At 37.6% G+C, this 19,141-nt stretch overlaps 3 protein-coding genes across 7 annotated transcripts in view; 1 reads left to right on the plus strand and 2 right to left on the minus strand.

Moving 5' to 3' along the window:
* Nucleotides 1-2,657: 2,657 nt before the first annotated feature.
* On the minus strand, nt 2,658-4,470 carry LOC107686903 (guanine nucleotide exchange factor VAV2-like). Its single transcript, XM_016484049.1, has 2 exons — nt 3,305-4,470; nt 2,658-2,809 (listed from the first exon to the last, which is right to left on the minus strand). The coding sequence occupies exons 1-2, from the start codon at nt 3,506-3,508 to the stop codon at nt 2,717-2,719; spliced, it is 297 nt and encodes a 98-aa protein (XP_016339535.1). The 5' UTR covers nt 3,509-4,470; the 3' UTR covers nt 2,658-2,716.
* Nucleotides 4,471-6,125: 1,655 nt separating this feature from the next.
* On the minus strand, nt 6,126-15,090 carry LOC107686882 (bromodomain-containing protein 3-like). Of its 5 annotated transcripts, none has more exons than XM_016484025.1 (12): nt 14,998-15,089; nt 12,641-13,016; nt 12,255-12,392; nt 12,006-12,141; nt 11,716-11,906; nt 11,258-11,626; nt 11,044-11,172; nt 10,736-10,942; nt 10,283-10,351; nt 8,935-9,170; nt 7,921-8,204; nt 6,126-7,613 (listed from the first exon to the last, which is right to left on the minus strand). In XM_016484025.1, exons 2-12 carry the CDS (start codon nt 12,839-12,841, stop codon nt 7,507-7,509), a joined length of 2,067 nt encoding a protein of 688 aa, XP_016339511.1. In that variant the 5' UTR covers nt 12,842-13,016; nt 14,998-15,089; the 3' UTR covers nt 6,126-7,506. The 5 variants fall into 5 exon arrangements, with proteins under 5 accessions (XP_016339511.1, XP_016339512.1, XP_016339510.1 ...); XM_016484026.1 differs by having other exon boundaries at nt 10,751-10,942; nt 11,258-11,629; XM_016484024.1 differs by having other exon boundaries at nt 11,258-11,629.
* A 654-nt stretch (nt 15,091-15,744) lies between these two features.
* LOC107686885 (WD repeat-containing protein 5-like) overlaps nt 15,745-19,141 on the plus strand; it is an 8,507-nt gene continuing 5,110 nt past the window's right edge. The window contains exons 1-3 of the mRNA XM_016484029.1: nt 15,745-16,012; nt 17,259-17,411; nt 18,432-18,540. Coding sequence (XP_016339515.1) covers nt 17,331-17,411; nt 18,432-18,540 — 190 coding nt within the window. The 5' untranslated portion in view covers nt 15,745-16,012; nt 17,259-17,330. The remainder of the gene's footprint in view (nt 16,013-17,258; nt 17,412-18,431; nt 18,541-19,141) is intronic.

The following is a 19,141-nucleotide window of genomic DNA, read 5'->3' on the forward strand; positions in this document are numbered from 1 at the left end:
CACACATTTGCCAAGGCCAGAAATCTCCAAATGAATGGACCTGGGTGAAATAGGGTGGACGAATATTTATAGAGCCCGACCGATATATCGTTTTGCCGATATTATCGGCCGATATGAGCCTGTCGCCGATATATCGGTATAGGCGAATATGCCGCCGATATGAACATTTTTTTTACAGAACATATAATGCAGATAAAATGCTTGAAATGGTGTAATTACTTAGTTTGTCCAGCAGAGCGCGCTACATTGTTTGCTACTGGCGACCTGGATGAAACACTTTAAAGCTTAAGTCTATGGAAAACCAATGGAACTTTGAATGGCCATATCTCCGTAATGGTGCGGCGAATCCGCACCAAATTCAGGGGATCCCTTCAGCTTGAGGAACCCTCTCGAACGCGAATCGAGTGTACGTCTCGAGGCCCTCTTTCAAATGAGACCACCCCCGCGTGGATAGCCCCCGGGGTTCGGGAGTTACGGGTGGTTAAATTCGCGGTCCGGCGAATAATAAAAACTGAGATAAAACATTTACTTAAGCCAGAATTTAAATGTTACTATGGTAAAATAAATATTCAAACCACGTGTGTTACAACTAACACCCCGTTACTTTGTGCATCGCACTCATCGCAAGTTTATTGTTAAATTGTTAAATGCCCTTACATATCTCTGTCACCATTATAAGTGTTTGATCACCACATTTGAGTGATCATTGCAAAAAATGTGTTTATGTATATATATTCTGTTTATGTATATACTGTATTCTATATATAGTACCAGTCAAATGTTTGGACACACGAATGGGAAAGTGTCCAAACTTTTGACTGGTACTGTACTATAATATACACAAAGAATATCGGCCGATATATCTGTATCGGCCTTTTTTTTTTACTCCCCAATATCGGTATCGGCCCCAAAAAACCCATATCGGTCGGGCTCTATTGATGAGCATAAGAAACTTCTTTAATAAACATTATTGATCCCAAACTTTTGATTGGCAGTGTATTATACTGTAAAAAAAAAAGTTCTCTGGTAACCTAAAATGTACATCATTTAGTCACGGGTCAAATTAAATACAAATAGCACATTAAAATTACACACTTTTTGTGTGTGTGTGCGCTGTACAGGTCTGGTATAAAGAATGTTTTTGCTCAGGTGGCCGAAATGTCCGCCCAATAGAGAAAAGTTTGGCATAAGCAAGAACAAAAAATTAGAGGGAACATTGCCTATGACTGCCTCAGAAATAACAGCTAAAACAAAAGCCTACAAGTGCTGGGTGAAACAGCTATACAGTCATATGACAACATCTGTACAGGTATAAAGCACGCCATGATCAGTAAAAGAAGGCCATAAATCTCTTTATGTTTTTACTGAACATATATCTGGTCCAAGTTTGCTGTGAAAAGAAAGGTTTGTATCTGCAAAGGGGCTGTGTGCATCGACTTTTTTAAATCAACATTAAGATTTTAGGTCACAATTTATAATAATCTGTAAGGGATGAGTGTATAGGAGTCCTGTAACCGTTCACTATTTAAATCACCATTTTAAACATCCCTAGGGCTGCACAAATAGCCAAAATAAAACCAAAATCGTGATATGGCTTTTCAAAAAGAACGCATTTTTCCATTCCACTGTGCTGCTTTTACATTGTTTTTCTATGTAAATACATGCTAGACGGATGCATTTGTCCATTGCACTAGTCTTGTGTCTTTTACAGTTCTCGCACATGAAAGTTCAAATGGGTCTCGAAAGCTTGCTTTTTCCCCCCATTCCACTGCACGTGTCTTGCTCTTTTCAAATCAAAAACATGTTCTGTGTGAATGACCCCTTAGTGTAATTATCAAATCACAAAGGCTATAATTTAATTAAATATATGTGCTGCATGTTTCAGAGTGAAGCGCAGCACTGTGTTCATTTACACGCGATCAGCTCATGATCTGGTGTTTTCAGTGTCTCAGAGCGACTCACAGCAAACTCCCGGCAAACTCATCTCTGCATCTACTCTGAGTTTGAGTCAAGTATAACATGCGGCATCCATCTTCCCAAACTTTTTTATGATAGGAGCCCATTAATTAAATTAGTATCAAAATTATAAATAAAATGATCATAATATTAACATTTTATATAAAAAAAGTCATAATTATCATTATTATTCTTAATATTATTATTATTATTACTATACAGACACACAGACAATCACACAATTTTCAGCCAAACTGCAGCCCTGTATACAGACAAGCACCATAAAGCTGAAGTAAAAAAAAAAATACAAAAAAACATAGCTTAAATTATTTATAAAATAATTTGCAATATGAGGTTTAAAAGAGTTTTAAACCAAGTATAACTTGTCATACTGCATGACATGTCACATTTCCCGTTATACTGCATGACGTCAAACTTTCAAAAGTATTTGTCAACTACCCATAAATCTGCAAATCACTGCAGTAATTTAAAAGCTGAAGGACCATGATGCTAAAGATTTGGAAGCTAAAACTAATGTACAAAATAAGGATAAATGTTTATCTTAATATTTACATGTTTTTAAAAGAAGACACCAATGCTAATTTAAATCTTCACAGCACAGTTATGTAGACTACATGACATAAGGGTTTAATTTCTGGACAGAAACCCAAGTCAATACTGACAAGACATGCAGAGGGGGTGGGAGACACAGTGAGACGTGTGTTTAAAGCCTCTGAAAACAGTCAACACTTACAAATGGCTACATCATGCTTCTCAGCCACGTCATATTTACGGGTAGGAACTGCCTTTGCCACACATTCCTTGCAAAGAGCACTGGCTGAAATCCACATTCCTGAAACCCACAAAGAATTTGCTGCTTTTCCTGGTTTATGTTTACAGAGATAAGAGCCTTGGCCCTTTCTTAACATTCACCTTTAAACCCTGCACAGCCTCATATACTTACTTTCAGATGATCAAACTTGTATGCAGTATGTACAGTGATACAAAGGATGTTTAGCTATAAATACTTACATGCTTTTATCAAAGGAAAGTTTAAAAGACACCTGTGTGTGTGCTTTGCATTCAACTGCTTGCTGTTTGTGAGACCCTAAAATGATACTTAAGATTTCAAGAGAAAGATTTCAACATCTTAGACAATGAGAAAGACTCTATAAAACATCAAAAGGTTTAGACCAGATAACATTTTCTATTAATCGATTGTGACAGTTCTATTTGTAATTGCTCAGCCATTAATGCTCGACAACGACCCCTGTTGATACATTTAGAGTGGCAACTAACCGTATTAAAATACAGCCATTAAAAAGCACAGTCGTGAACATTAACTTACCTGTGACATCTGAGGCCGGAAGTTGATCTGCTTTAGGTCCACGGATCCAGGAGACAGATTGTGCAGCATCTGGCACAGGAGCACCCCATCTCTAAGCGCCTGGGCCAGGTCAAACACCACCGCTGAGGGCCAAACGACCCGGTGGTTGGGGGGCAAAACCTTACAGTCTATCAACCAGCGACCGCACTGTCTCCACTCCTCCATATTGACAGAAATGATGTAGAATACTGGCAAAAATAAAACTGTATGTCTGGCAGCCTGGCGCACGTACCAAGATAATGCTGATGTGAAATTATCCCAGTTCCTCTTTAGTCCAAAGGGCACTAAAGTGCCTAAGGTCAATTGCGTGAGAACGATCTTCACAAGGATATACGCTTAACAGCTTTTTTTAACGAATTAAATCCAGCTGAGTGCTATCCACTACAGAGCTATACAGGACTTTGTACAACGAAATAATCAAATTATTAAGCTAAATTAAAGGAGAACTCGAAGAAGTATCGTATGATGTTAAAATATGATTTAGATATGTTTCCCTTCAGAGAATCAGAGGAGTTTCCTCTTCTTCATCATGGACTGACATATTTGGCTCTGTAAACGCGTCCTGTCACAGCAAAAAAATGTGTCTCTCAAGACTACAATAGATATGTTCCTTAACAATAAATGCTGGAAAAGACTGCAGAGCAGCCGTTACACGCAATTTCGGACGGTTTATCAAAGTTTTACGCTTAAAATAAAGAATAAATCCATGTTTTGTAGTCTTCAGTAGAAAACTCCTCACAAGCGCTCGCGCACCAAGGCGGGATGTAAACTAACGTTAAATAACGTCCAACTCCAAACAGAATCCGGTCCAAACTTGTTTTAAAAACTTCTTGAGGGAAATATCACAGCGTTCAGTGAAACGCACAAACCCTGGCGTATTTAACGCGAAAACTGTCGTCCGTCCCGCTCCTTTCGCTTCCACAGAAAGAGAAACGCCGCGAGGTCTTGGTGCTGGACAGTCGTGCCTTGAATCGCGAAGGTTTCTCGGTTGTTTCTCAGTTCATCTCCGTGTATTGATTTGTCCGCTCGCGTGAGCCGTGAGTGCGAGCAAGCGTGAGCGCGAGAATGGGCACTCGGCGGAGAGATCGCAATCACATCTGGGTTCCGGTCGCGCTTGTCCACGTGTGAGGAGGAGGAGAGGGTCGGTCTCACTAAGATACCAGAAAGCCTTTTTTTTTGTTATTATTACTATTTAGGAAATTCTGGAGACATCACAGTAAATACGAACATGTGAGGAAAATGTCAAATGTTTTCCAATGTTTTTTACATGACGGTAAAAATGACTGGCTGACTGAACATTCAACAATACACGGACAGTTTTAGATTAAACTGTTTAAAATATTCAATCATAATTAAATGATCGTAACAACTGTAATGATTTACATATTATTTTTGTTATTGCTATGTAATCCAGACTGATTTTTATATGAATAGGTTTGATAAGATTTCCTGGGAGCCTTCAATCATGTAGTCTTGATCAGCTTAATATGTGTGCCATGTAATTTATAGAGCACATGTGCAATCCAAATACACTTCCACTTTCTATTCCTGTAACATAGTAAAAATCTCACTCCATTTTTGCGGGGACCCTCAAATTCACCTCAGTAAAAGTATTTACATAGATGAGACGTGTATGTTTTGCTTGTCTTGATGGAAAATTTGCTGTAGTGTGACTATTTTGCCCTGGGACCAATATGAAAACTGGTTAAAGCACATTTAGGATGAAAGATGGCTTTTTGAGACAGATGTGAGTAGCTGTCACAAGACTCAAAGCATTGATCCATCTTGGCCTCTGCAGTATTGTGTTAGTGGGGACCATATTCTAAACACCGCAGCAAAAGGTCACATGTTCCTCCCCTCAGAAAGTGTTATTATAAACCCTAAGGATGTACAGAATACATGTTTAACTGAATAAATGATTGGGACAGTATCACTTCTGTTATTCCCTATTAATCAGTATCAGCATTTTGAGTTGGTGAAATCTCTTTACAGAAACTGAAATGTATGTGACATCCATCTGGGGTTATATAACACCCAAGGACAGAAGACTCTAACACTGTAGTTATTCTTTTTTAATACTTTTTTTGGAGGATTATTGTAATAATTTAACATTAAAACTAGCAATCACAGCAGACATCAACTCTAGCAGAAATGGGACACTGTTACCATCTAGTGGTCAGTGGTGGTATTTCGGTGGTCATGCACTCACGTGACACTTCTTTACCAAATATCAGAATATCCATGAAGTTCATTACCATTCTTATGTTCTGTTCTATATTAGAACTAATCAAATTATGAGCTATGAATAAAAATATTTTTTTTATGGTAAACTGCAGAAGGCGGCATGTCCACATACAACGCGCAAAAATTGAAAGTAAACACAAAATAAAAGGCAATTTGTCATTTATTTTATGAAAAAAAAAATGTACCCGGTGTACAGAACATTCCAGGTAGGCAAATACATCAAATGTTAGCCTCTACCAATGCCTCCGACCCAACGCCTCAACCCTCTGGCCCGTATCGCAATAAACAAGCCTAAATCTACTCACACTGTATTCTTGATTTTGTTGTTTCCATGACTGACATTTACAGTATAACTATAAACAGCTCAAAATGTTTTTTTTTTTTAAGAAAAATACAATAAACCAGCATGCATGTCAAAATAAAAAGTACAATTTTTGTTTTAAATATAAAAGGAACTTTTTCAAATCAGGGCCTAAAATGAAATTAAGTTGTATATTTATATAATTTATCTATATAGTCATATACTTTTTCTTTTTTTCCAGCCCGTCTCTAAAAGAAATCATTCTTAAGAAACCAGAAAGGACTGGATCAATATTTGTGTCAGACACTCAGAAATTACTTAGGGAAGCTTTGTAGTTATGTGACAACAAAATCATTAACATGATTAACCTTAAAATATGTTTTGACTATGTCTATTAGTGTTTTAATTAGTCTGAAAGATACATGTCCCTCATAAATTTTAGCTTTCTCAAAATTATTACAAAATTAAGTGTTCCTGCAATTATGTCCCAAAAGTCTTCAAAACACCTGTCCATAAACCAAATGCATCAGAAAATGAAACCATTATCAGTTCCCTTTACAATACTTACAATTGTTTTGTTTTTTTTTTCTTTAAAAAAGTAATTGGAGAGGACATTACAATATCTTACAAACACTTAAGAAAATAATCAAACGCAGTTATTCTAAGAGGTATCGGATAGAAAAGCAATCCACAGAAGGAATGGCTGGGAAACTTCATTAAAGGAACATAACTTGTTTGAAACCCAACTGATTGGAACTATTCATAAGATCTATTGTAGACTTACAGGTGTCAACATCCACATCACCAACACTTCTAGCCTTATCTAAAGTTATCTGATGTACAAATGTCAGTCATTCGTGTGACTATTTGGAAATCTGTATATTTATTGCTGACCAAGGTGTTTAATAAGACAGGAAGTCTGCATGTGATCCAGTTTACCGATTCACATGTTCACATCATTGTAAATCATCTGTACAAAACCACCAAATCTACTTAGAGTCCCATTAAAATATTTTCCTAAACCATATATTAGCTGAAGAGTATAGGATTCTGTTTTAATATTGTTCTACAGCTATAATAATGGCCAAATTACATTTCGAGAGCTTTTTATGCCTAATTAAAGCAATTTGTTCCCCAAACTACCTAAATGTTGACACACTTCTCAGTTGATGAGAGAACAATAAAGAAAAAATAAATCAATAATGGCACAGTACCCAATGGGGAAAATATGAGGCCACAGCATAAACAAAATAATAAAAAATAAAAAAAAACAATAAATACAACAGACTGGTACAGAAGTCAAATCTGGAGAGAAGAGTGTGAGCTTTCCGTTTTCCGCTCTCTCTGTTGAGATGGGATGGCTTATGATTGCAATGGTACCGTACAACATTACCAGGACACCAGGGAAGAGAATTTGAACTGTAAAGTATGCTTCAAGATTAGTTTGCTTTTTAGCTGTAATTTTCTTCACGACATTTCCAAATGGAAAAAAAAAAATCTGACATGATGCATTTTTATTGTCTCTTTTCTTTCTCTTTCTTATAAAAAGTCTCAGAGGGGAAACAACCTTGACTGCATACAATGTTTTTAAAAAAATAAAAAAGTAAATAAAAAGTGTTCAGTCGGAGTCACTGCTATCTGAAGTGGAACCACTGGAGCTGCTGCTGCCCGAGTCTGAGGAACTACTGCTGCCACTGAGCCGAGAGGGGCCTGAGCCTCCTTTCTCTGAGACCAAAGAGAGAGAGAGAGAGAGACAGTGGTTACAGAATTGTCTGCATTTACATACCAAGCCAAAAAGAGGAAACATTTGTGAAATGAACAAAATGCACGGTGATTAGCAATACATTTAATAAATAAAAATAAAAAAAGCAATACATTTCATATGCTGATAAACCCTATCAGTTTTAAATAGAAGAAAGCAATTCAAAACATTAAGTCAGAAAGTTGACATATTTTGGTAATTACTTAAATACAGTGGCAGCAGTGCAGTCTGGCATCTAGCTATGTGTGTAGGCCAAGAGTGCGCACTTACGTGGAGGTTTCCTCTGTTTCTTCTGTAAACAGGACTTGACATATCGCTCCAGCTCACGCAAAGTGGAAGGTTTGAGCGTCTCAAAATCTATTTCGATTTCGTCAGGGTTGGAATCCCGCAGCGAAGGCTCTCTGGACTGAATGATGTGGACCACCCTGCCCAATTTCTCTCCAGGCAGCCGGTTGATGTCGAGGCTCAGTTGCCGTTTTTCATCGTATGTCATGGGGAGTGACATCTCCTCATCAGACTCGTAGCCTGGCCCTCTGCCACCCTTCTTTGGTTGCCTGTGAAGGTTCCATCCATACAGCAGAAACTCTTTAGACCTTAACTGACTTTTTTTTTAAATTATTTTTATTACATTTTCTTGAAACACAAGACTGACACATGTACATACTGTGTCTGTAACAATACTTACTATGTACAGAAAAGAAAAGAAAACAAACACTAGGGGCTCATATTACATAAAAAGTGTAAAGCACAAAACCAACAAAGTGTTAATACAGTCTGTACTTTGGAAGTTAGATTTAATAATCCATTGCAAACAATAACAACCGCAGTTGTAAGGGGTTAATATAATGCACATTAAAATATATTTAAAATACCCAATCAAGAATTTTGATCCTCTATTATAATGTTAATATCCCTACATTCAATAAATAATAAAAATGGACTCCAGATTTTCTTAAATTTAGCTTGTTTACCCATAAGCATACAGGTTATCTTTTCCATTGCAATGCATGAAGATATTTCTCTTAACCAATGAGTTATGGTAGGCCTTTGTCTTTTTCCAATAAATGGCAATGAGTCTTTTGCCATGCAAAATGCACATATCTATCAATACTTGATTATCCTTTTTAATATTCCAATTTTCTGGATGAATGCCAAGAATGAAAAACCCTGGATCTAATGGTAATCTTATTGAAACCATCTGCTCTATCATATTTCTTTAATTGATTTAGATTGAATCCATAAAACAAACCCAGAACATCACCAAAAAAAAAAAAAAAAGCAAACCTGTTGCCTGGTACAGTGCTGTTAGCCTTTCTGGCAGGACCCTTTTTCTGCTGGGCTGGTTTCGGTGGCTGTCCTGGCTTCGGTGGCTGTCCTGGCTTGCGTTTTTCCTCTGTCTTGGATTTGTTGTGCTTGTTCTCTTTCTTTTTCTTGTCTTTTTCTTTCTTCTCTTTCTTTTTCTTTGGTTTACTTACGGGGGCCTGAGAAAGAGCGGCTAACTGTTCGTGGACTGCTTTCAGCTGGGGAGAGCCAAGAAGGGGGTGTTAGTGATCTGCTCCAAGTCATCACTTATTGTACATGACATTTACATTCAATTATCAAAGAGAACTACAGACTTCATACAGTTTGGTTTTCCAGTGCCAAAGAAACAAATGTATTCAATTATAAAACAAAACATGCAAAACAGCTGCCATTACTAAAATACAGTAATAATAATAGTATAATAATTAAGTTAATACAATAGTAACTAGTTATATTATTTTTTATTATTATTATTATTTATTAATTAAATACAGTATCTTCCAAAATTCTTAACACTGGACAACCAAAAATCATTCATGCCTGTTATTATCTGTGATTCCAAGAATAGAGTACATGTCAGAATGAAACAGAATGAAAAGAATATCAAGAATAGGACATAAGGTTTTAGAAGCAATTCTGCCCTTTACAACTAGAAGTAAAACGGTTACATTTACATATTTAAAAAAAAACTACACAAACCATGTGCCTAGCAATGCCTCTGCTGTTTACTAAATATGGCTCAATGAAAAACAAATCACAACCAATTAAACTGATATTGGCAATAACAGCATTACAATGCAGATTATCAGTATCTCTGTTCTGATGCATACCAGCGTAACTGATATTTACAGAACAAACCAAAACAGTGGCAATGCCAGACCGTTACACCCCTATTAACCACAAAGCCATGGTAAGAATAGAAGAATACCACCAGACTAGTGTCTCATGCTATGAAAACAGTCCTTATAAATACATATTAATGGCATAAATGTAGATAAAGGGCAGTTAGAGCTTCGCACTATTTTCTGGAACTAGCAAGAGTTTGTCTAAATGCAAAGCAAGCCAACATGAACAAAGTTCTCGCTCCACAAACACACACACTTTTATCTATTCATTCCCAAAACTTCCAGCACTTCCATTCTAAACATACACGGCTGGATTCCCAACACCACCCAACAAAGTCAATATTTTTCTGCTGCTTTTAACCCTCTACCGCTGATCTCACTATCCATATCATATGCTTGATCATCTAATACAAAAAATGAAAGCAACTGTACAGCTATTACACAATGTTCTTAGGCAGGGACAGGGAAATGAAAAGTAAAATCACCTGATTATTCTTGGTGCACCCGTTTTTTATCCCCTGTCTGCTACCAATGGGGTGCTCCAAAGAGATACACTGGTAAAGAAAATGGCAAGGGAAGAAAGTATGATATAGAGCTCAAATAAGACAAACAAAGCCACAAAAAAATGCTACTAGATCTACGTTTAGGCATTCTGGAATGTAATGCAAAGCAGTATACGCAGCTGGTTGCGGTAGAGGGTTAAAACGCAGCTCTACGTACAAGTACACAGAAAGGTGCTTGCTCTGAAAGAAGAGGAGGGGTTATTTTAAGTGGAAGCCCCTCCGGGTCCTTCAGAGCATGAACATTGATTGAAGCAGTCATATGTGGGTATGGTGTGAAAAGGATAATCAGAAGGGCCGACACATATCGGGAGGCCTGAGAGAACATCTCTGAGCCTGGAGAGATTAAGGGTACTTGATCCTTGTTTTGAAACCCACCTGTTCCGCACCCACCTGTTCCTGCAGCTCGGCGAGCCGGGTGGCCCTCTCCTCCTCGGAGTCGGAGCTGTCAGAGGTGGAGGAGTCGCCACTGCTCTCACTGCTGACAGTACTCTTACTGACCACACCGGCCCCGCCTACACCACCTGCCCCGGCCACCTCCACTGGCTCATCAGGCATTTTTGCAAAACGCATTTCAAACACATCCTGAGAGACAAAAAAACACACAATGTCATTAAACAATTCAATATTTTAAATAAAGAAATTAAAAGACATTGCCAAATTAGATGGGGGAAAAAAACACACACCTGCAGCTTTCTGGCCATAGCAACCACCTCATGATCAGGTGGGTTGTACTTGTAACAATTTGAGAATATTAATCTGATATCTGCAGCAAAACTCTGTGCATCTTGGTATTCTCGACTGTCCATTTTTTTCTGCAAGCAAAAAAAAAAAAAAAAAGAATAGATTCAATAACTAACCGAACCACAATGTGCAAATTCATGTGCAAATTCAACGTACTTTCACTGTGCTCAAGTCCATGGGGTGTTTGATTATGTCATGGTAGTCATGTAGCTCGAGAGCATCTGCGTCGACAGGCTTGTAAAAAGGCCAGGCGTATGCAGCATGCTTTTTCGAAAGCATTTCTTTAAGGATGACCTCGCAGTACTTGAGCTGCTCTGAAAGCCTGCCCTTTTTGCTTCCGTGTACGCCTAGTTCTCCATCCTCAAAATCCTTTTTAGGGGGTTTGATGGGGCGACCGGTGCTCTCTCGCCTGGATGCCATCTTGCCCTGTTTGCCTTCTGAAAGAGGGGTGGGTGACTGGCTCCTGCTGGCGGTGATGGCAGAGGTAGTAGGGGTGGTTGTGTCTGCTTTCCTCTTTACCCCCTTCTTCTAGGAAACAAAAATAAACCACACAGGGGAGACACAATGTCAGTGTATTTATATTAAGTGATATTCTGAGAGGTCCTGCAACTTACTTTGATCGTGGGTTGCGACGGAGGCATGCCAGGTATCACGGCGGCAGTGGTTGTGTTCTGTACAGCTGGTAAGCTAGGAGTGATGGTGGGCACTGGAGCTGGAGATACGACTGCTGTCTGTGAACTCGGTGAGGTGGCACCAGGGAAAACAGAAGTGGGCGAGCCAGAAGAGACTGCCCCATCCTGCTGACCTACATTTATATTATTAGAAAAATAATTATTTGTTTTCTGCTAATGCATGAATGTAGAATGTTATGATCAATTCATCATGAAGACTATTCATATTTTACCAGGCCCTGCTGGTTTGCGGCTTTTGCCCTTTGGGGCAGGAGGAAGAAGCTCAACCTCCTCCTGAGGCATCAGGGCCACCTTCTGAAGGAAGATCTTCTCTAACGCTTGTGCCATCAACACAATGTCATCTGTAGGCTGGGAAAACCAACAAGGAATAAACATGGATTGCATTTGCCAAAGCAGCCTCTCCTCCAAACATGTACAGTGTAATCATGTTGAGTTTTAAACCAGATTGTGCCAATCCATACCTTGTTGTAAATATAACAGTTTGTGAACATCGTGTTGAAATCCTGCATACACTCGCTTGCACTCCAGTAGTACACATTCTCCAGTCTTTTCTTGATGGTGCCCATGTCCATTGGATTCTTTATGATCGTGTGATAGTCCTGGACACCAAAAAAAAAAAAAGGGCAGAAAGTCTTTAAAACAAACTAAAGCTTCAACGTCACATACTAATATAAAATCAAACCGGATCAACTAAATGACAAGCTCTCATTCTCAAAGGAAAACTCAATTAATAGAACCTAGATTTGTAAAATTACAAATCATTTTATTAATAATTTTATTCAAAATTATGGACTGTAAAATAACTACATGTATATTACATTGAATGTTTTCTATCACATCCACTCACTGGAAGACCAAGTTTAAGGGCATCAACAGGCTGGTAGAAAGGCCATGCAAACTGGTGCCTCCACAGTGTCTTGACAACTACATTTTGCATGTACTGCAGCTGGTTAGTCTTGCGGCCAGGTTTGGTAGGGTTGGTCGCCTCAGGTGGAGGAGGGTTGGTGATGGAAGGAGCTTCTGAGGTTGCTGAAGTGACCGTTGACATTTTGGTGAAAAGGGGGAAAACAGCTTAATGGGGAAGGGATCTTTATTACTCTGCACAGGCAGACTTATTTTTGATTCTCAATGTGCTTTCTCTTTATGTTTTTCGGTTTCTCTCTCTTTAAGCTCTTCAGTCATCTGAGAGGGACCACATCCCATTGCAGGACCCGACCTTTGACCTAAAAACAAGAAACACTACATAAGTCATAAAAGCATCATGCTGTTTAAACAATACTGCAACTGCATTAAAAATCACTTTAGAAGTAACAATGAATTGAGAGCAGCGACATTTTTTTGTTTTGTTTTGTTGAGGTACATTCAAGTGAAACATTATCAGAAAATAAAAAATCCACAGGTTGATTAGTTGGAGACAGATCTGAATGTGAGCTTGCAGCCGATTGATTATATGAAAGGGATGGGGTTTAAGCAGAATAAATGACTGGAAAAGTCTGGCATACATCTCATTTTCAATTTAAATTTTACTGTCAGAACTTTTCCCAAAAATTGCCTTGCAGCCCGTAATGTACAATGCCATCAATACACGTCAAAACACCCAAACACCACAATTACAATCGAATAAACACCAATAATACTAATAACAACAACAACATGTAAAATACATAACTGGCTGTAACATATCAAAATAAACACTTTCAGGTTTTCTGGAAGCCAATCTTTGAGCAAATACATAGTCTAGCCAATCATGTTTTAAGCTGAACAGAGTCAGCTATGCCATGCCATGCACAGATTCCATATTGTACAAGACTCTGAATTATAGATTGAAAAAAAAAAACAAGTGACATCACCACAGTGAAGTATGTCCATTCACCTGATCAACTTATGACATTTTGATAAAAAAAAAAAAAAAAAAGTTTAAACATTTTTTTAAAGAAACATGCATGGATGAGCCAATTTATAAGGGTATAGGGCATTTTCATGTCAGACCACTCTCCCCAAAACAAACAACTGGTGTGTAAAACGGAGCTATTAATACATTAGCTCACAGGTAATAACATACATTCATTCTGAGTTGGAAACACTACAATGGTGGTTTCTGCTGTTGACATGTCAAATAACACCCTATTTTCAAATCCTTCCTGAAAGCATTTACTTAAGAAAATTCTGTCGTGATTTAATCTTTTTGTTGTTCCAAGCCTGCATGACTTACTGTTGTTTGTAGAATACAAAGGAAGACAGGCAGAATGACAGTCTTAGTCACCATTCACTTATTATACGGAGAAAAAAAAAGATTCAATTTAAGTAAATGGTGACTTAGACTTTTTTCTAAGAAGAAAAAAAAGTCATAGGGGTTTAGAACACCTTGGGTATGAATAAGTGATGAACAATAGTGTGAACTACATACTACTATAATCTTAATGAGCGCACATGTGTTTAGTTTGAAACTAAACAGTCGCAGAATTACCGCGTAAACAATCATGCTGCCCCACCGGACTAGGTCCACTCATTATTTCCAAATAAAATTAGCTCTTTTCAAAATAATTTTAAAAAACATAACAGCTAAAGTATTTAAACTTAGACGGCTATATCCACCACTAGACTAATTCTCATCTAAGTTAACTGCTTCACACATATACCACAACTATGAGAACAATTAATCAAACTGAATTGTTTCCAACACATCCTTCATATTCCTCTAGCCTCCGACCACAAATATAGCCATAAGATAGCATATTTACGAAATAAATGCCTCCTGTTGTATTTGTGCATGTGGTGGAGGGAAATAGAGCGGGCGCTCTGAACGGAGCCGCTGATTAGCTTTAGCACACAGTCAGTCACTCACGTAAAGATGGCGCGCAGCAGCAGCAGGCTAACCGAGTTAGCATCCACACTGACCGCCTAAACACCTTCCCAAGTCCCTGTAATTCACTCACATCCAAACGTAATATACATAAATAGAGGTTATAAATAAATAAAGAGGCATATAATGGCGTAGCGGGCAAACAAGTGAATTTGCCCATGTTATTTCAGCGAGGCTTTGTTGTACTGTCGCTTTGTTGAAAACAACTAACGTTAGCCACTTGCTAACGGCTTCTCGTGAGATTCACTAATTGAACGCGAACTCTATTAAAATATTTACATAAAATCCATATTACTATGTTAAAATGCGTTGTTTAAATAAAAATGTAGCACATTACTCACTCAGGGGCTTCAGGAGAAGGGCTAGCGTGTGGTGATCCCAGTGGCTCGTCGCTTGTTTGGAGGCTAGGCAGCAGCACAGAGATGAGGTACACGGAGTGTTGTGCGCATGCGCATTGGCGCGCTATGTCCAACGCCAAACCATCTGCTCTTTGGTACGAGTCCGACCTTTTTTATTATTTTATTATATTTGATTTATTTGAATCATTTAATATTTAATTTTTTTTTCTTTCTTTCAATTCATTCATTAATTCATTCATTGAAAGTTATTTATTTATTTATTTTTTCCTAGCACCCTCTTGTGGCCCCCTTGGGGTCCTCGGCTCCCAGTTTGAAATCCATGTATCTAAAAAAAAATAAATAATAATAATAATAATTTTTAAACAAAAAACAATATTTGTTCTTTTTTTATTTAATTTTATACCATGGTTCTGTAAAAGGCACAATTTACATCTTAGATATGGAGCCAGACTCAGAGCCAGGTCTGTTGTCAACTTCCTGCTTACAGGAACAAATTATATCAGAATTATTTATTCATTTCTTTATACATGTCTCTGTTTACTATAATGGAAATTGATATATTCTGATGCCTCTTTGTTGTTTATAGTGTGATGATATAGCTACGTGTTTAGAATAATAATTACACGGTCAAAAATATCTGGTAGATCTGCTTACAAGTAAATAAAAGATAAAAGAGCTTCTAAAAGCCTCTAGCTCATTATAAAAACTGATCTGCCACATGGTGCACGGTACAGTCTATCATCTCAGCGTTTGAAAAAAAGTACCTCTTGGGCCGCCGTTGAGATCTGCGCATGCGCAGTAGTTGTTACTGCCTCATTACCGCCTGAGCCTGTGGTGGAGAGGCGCTCATCCACCATAGTATTCAGCACGATCACTAACTCATTGCATGATCAAAACGGCCTGTCGCGCGATTCATGAACAAATCTTTATCCAAAGCCAGTAGTGGAGTCATCCCAGAAGCCAAGAACAGCTTTTATTACCACCTCAGCAGCCGCCGGTGAGTGAGTTTACTCGCTGCTTTTGTTGTCTGAATGTATGGACCCAGAGTGAGAGAGGCATGTGTGGAGAGAAAAGATCCATCAATCTTTACTGTATTTAATGTATTGGGGATGGGACAGATGACTGAAACGATCGCGGTAAACCATGACTTTAGACACAAAGATGTGTAAATAACACGGATAAATGAGTTGCAGGTGCTCTATCGTTTCTCTGAGGCCCTGCGTCTCTCGAATAGCCTAGCTGCTAACAGTAATGGTGTTTTTACAGATCTTCCTGACACAGACACGAGCTCTGTAAATGAGATCTAGATTTTAGCGTTGGTATTTATCCGGATGGTTTTAGACTTTAGTCAGTTTCCCAATGCCATTAGTCTTGTCATTAATGTTGTGCAGACGAAACACTGTTTTATCAGACTTTATTTTTTTTTTTTTATATAACTGTTTTGTTCTTTTATGTGTATACTAGTATCATATTATATGCTTTAGGTGGCGTGTACAAAGTATGTGTGTTCTCATGTACAGGTGTGCGTTATCAGTTTATCCAGAATCTGAAAGATTGTGAAATTATACAAGTTGTTCATTTAATTATTATTATTTTTTCTTTATCTCTTTACATACCCTTGGTGCTTTATATTGTGTTTTGCCTCTTCCAGCATCAGTGACTATGAGTCCTGAGTGGCAAAGCTGGGATCTTAACATAATATAGTGGGGAAGAAGTTAAAAGTACAGAGCACGATGGGAAACTAAAATACTTAAAGCACCTGGATGCTTTTTTTCAGAGGGCAGATTAACAGCCCTTAACAAACCAGGGACTCATACACTATCACAAAAGGCTACAAAACAGTCAGTGATGCCAAAAGAGCATAATAATGAAAATTATTATTTGTGTGAACTAAATGCATTTACTATTTGTTTTGTAACCTTTACATATGTTCCACATTAAATAGCTTCATTGGGACAGTACAAAGTGAACAAAATGCTATTAAATATTTCTATATAATATATATTATTATATTAAAAAATATATATTGTATGAGCGTGTGTGTGTGTGAGAGAGAGAGAGAGCGAGAGGAAATTAGTATGTAAATTAAAAATATATACTTAAGGCAGAACTCTGTTAGCATGATATTTATATTGTAAAGATGTTGTGACAACTAACAAATTGACTGGCAACATGTGCTTATTAGTTTTACATGTAGCCTTTCTATATCATCTGAAGACTAATATCATACAACTACTCATCAGGGCTTCTCTTTTGGACTGTCGGGTTGACGTTGAACTTGCTTCTGTAAACCCATTTTCTCCAACTTGGTCGTCATGGCAACTGAGGAGAAGAAACCAGACACAGAGGCTACTAAAACACAGCCGGCATCAGCTGCCTCCGCCAGCCAGAGCAAGGTAAAACATCACTGGGAACGCCTGTCTGCGACACAGTTTGGAATTGTTATTTGCTTGGTTTTGGTATCGTTTTTTTGTATCGTGCAACGGATATACTTGTGGTATAAATGGTATTTATTTATTTATTAAACTTTATTTGAAAAGGGACCATGTACAATTTTAACATAAATGTTTCCATTTCATGCATTGTACCGAATTTAGCCAATGGCTAGTTTTCATCCACGGTCCCTTGGCAGGTAATCGTAATCACAGATAGACATAAGAACAATGTATTTCTATTATCAATGTCGCGCTGTTGAGGCTCGTGCTGCCTATCTCTATGAGAGACTTTCATGGAGAAATCAAAACAAATGAGCGTACGGCACACATAAAGAAACTCACAGAACAAACATACTGAGGTAAAAATTCAGAATGTTTAGTTTATTTATAGCATGATCATTTAGAGAGAAGAACGTTGTGATTAACCGTGACGAAAGCTTTGCGCAAATCTAAAAATATGGCACCAACTGTTCCACCTTTGTCAAGTTTAGATTTTATTTGCTCTGTTAAATGTAAAGTAGCTGTTTCAGTAGAATGATTTACTCTGAAACCAAATTGCATACAGTGTAAACCAACCTTAGCTTTATTAAGATAAGATGTCAATTGTTCAAGAACTACCTTTTCTACAACCTTTGAGACTACTGGCAATATGCTGATTGGTCTATAGTTGCTTACCTCAAAATGATCCCCAGATTTAAAAATAGGAGAAACAATGGCTTGCTTCCATGCAGTAGGAAAAACACTATATTCAAATGATAAATTAATTAAATGAGAGATAACAGGAGCTAAAGTATCTTTATGAGTTTTAAGAAACTTAGTATCAAATTGATGAACATCATGTCATCATATACATCATTTGTATTTGTATATTTGTATACACGTATAGCAGCCTTACTACAGAAATGTACCTAATACGATCTGTGACAATGTCATTTCTCTTTTCACTGTGTCATTAATGATGTGAGTTCTGCTCTATCTCAGTCAGCACCTGTGAAGCCAAGCTATACTTTGAAATTCACATTGGCTGGCCATACAAAAGCAGTCTCTTCTGTCAAGTTCAGTCCAGGTGGGGAGTGGCTCGCAAGCTCATGTAAGTACTTGTACTAGTAGAGCACTAATACCTATATAAAGTTGTTATGTGTTATAGAACAGGGGTTCCCAAAACATAAAATACCTCTTGAGATTTTAAAGGGAAAAAATGAAAATTATTTACTCACCCGCATTTTGTTCTAAACCCATAAGACTTTATTCTTCGAAACACAAAGATTACTTTAATGAATCCTCACAGGAATGAAACCCGACTTGATTTATTGGAGTTTTTTTATTTACATCTGAAGCACATCACATTTGCAATCTGTTTAGATGTAAATTAAAAGCCTAAATTAAATCTGTTCATTGCATAAAGTATTTGTATCTGTTCATAAGACGTGGATTAATTACTTGGACTTTCAGTGGAGGGACCGAAATCTCTCAGGTTTCATTAAAAATATCTTCATTTGTGTTTTGAAGATTAACCAAAGTCTTACGGGTAGATTATGACAGAAATTTCATATTTGGGTAAACTATCACTTTAAGGATAATTTACTAACTCATATTGTTCCAAACCTGTATGATTTTTTTCTTCCGTTGAACACAGAAGATATTTTGTTGTAACCAAACAATTGGTGTTAGCTATTGACTTCTATAGTATA

This window comes from Sinocyclocheilus anshuiensis, unplaced genomic scaffold (assembly GCF_001515605.1).
Source record: "Sinocyclocheilus anshuiensis isolate Anshui unplaced genomic scaffold, SAMN03320099.WGS_v1.1 scaffold1339, whole genome shotgun sequence".
NCBI lineage: Eukaryota > Metazoa > Chordata > Actinopteri > Cypriniformes > Cyprinidae > Sinocyclocheilus > Sinocyclocheilus anshuiensis.

Excerpts from the sequence above, each read along its gene's own strand:
- LOC107686903 (XM_016484049.1), bottom strand. The coding sequence starts at position 3,508 with ATGGAGGAGTGGAGACAGTGCGGTCGCTGGTTGATAGACTGTAAGGTT. Across the intron at positions 2,810-3,304 it reads TCCGGCCTCAGATGTCACAG|GAATGTGGATTTCAGCCAGT; the intron begins GTAAGTTAATGT and ends TGTGGGTTTCAG.
- LOC107686882 (XM_016484024.1), bottom strand. The coding sequence starts at position 12,841 with ATGTCAACGGTCACTTCAGCAACCTCAGAAGCTCCTTCCATCACCAAC. Across the intron at positions 12,393-12,640 it reads CCCTTAAACTTGGTCTTCCA|GACTATCACACGATCATAAA; the intron begins GTGAGTGGATGT and ends TTTGGTGTCCAG. Across the intron at positions 10,943-11,043 it reads CTATGGCCAGAAAGCTGCAG|GATGTGTTTGAAATGCGTTT; the intron begins GTGTGTGTTTTT and ends TTTGTCTCTCAG.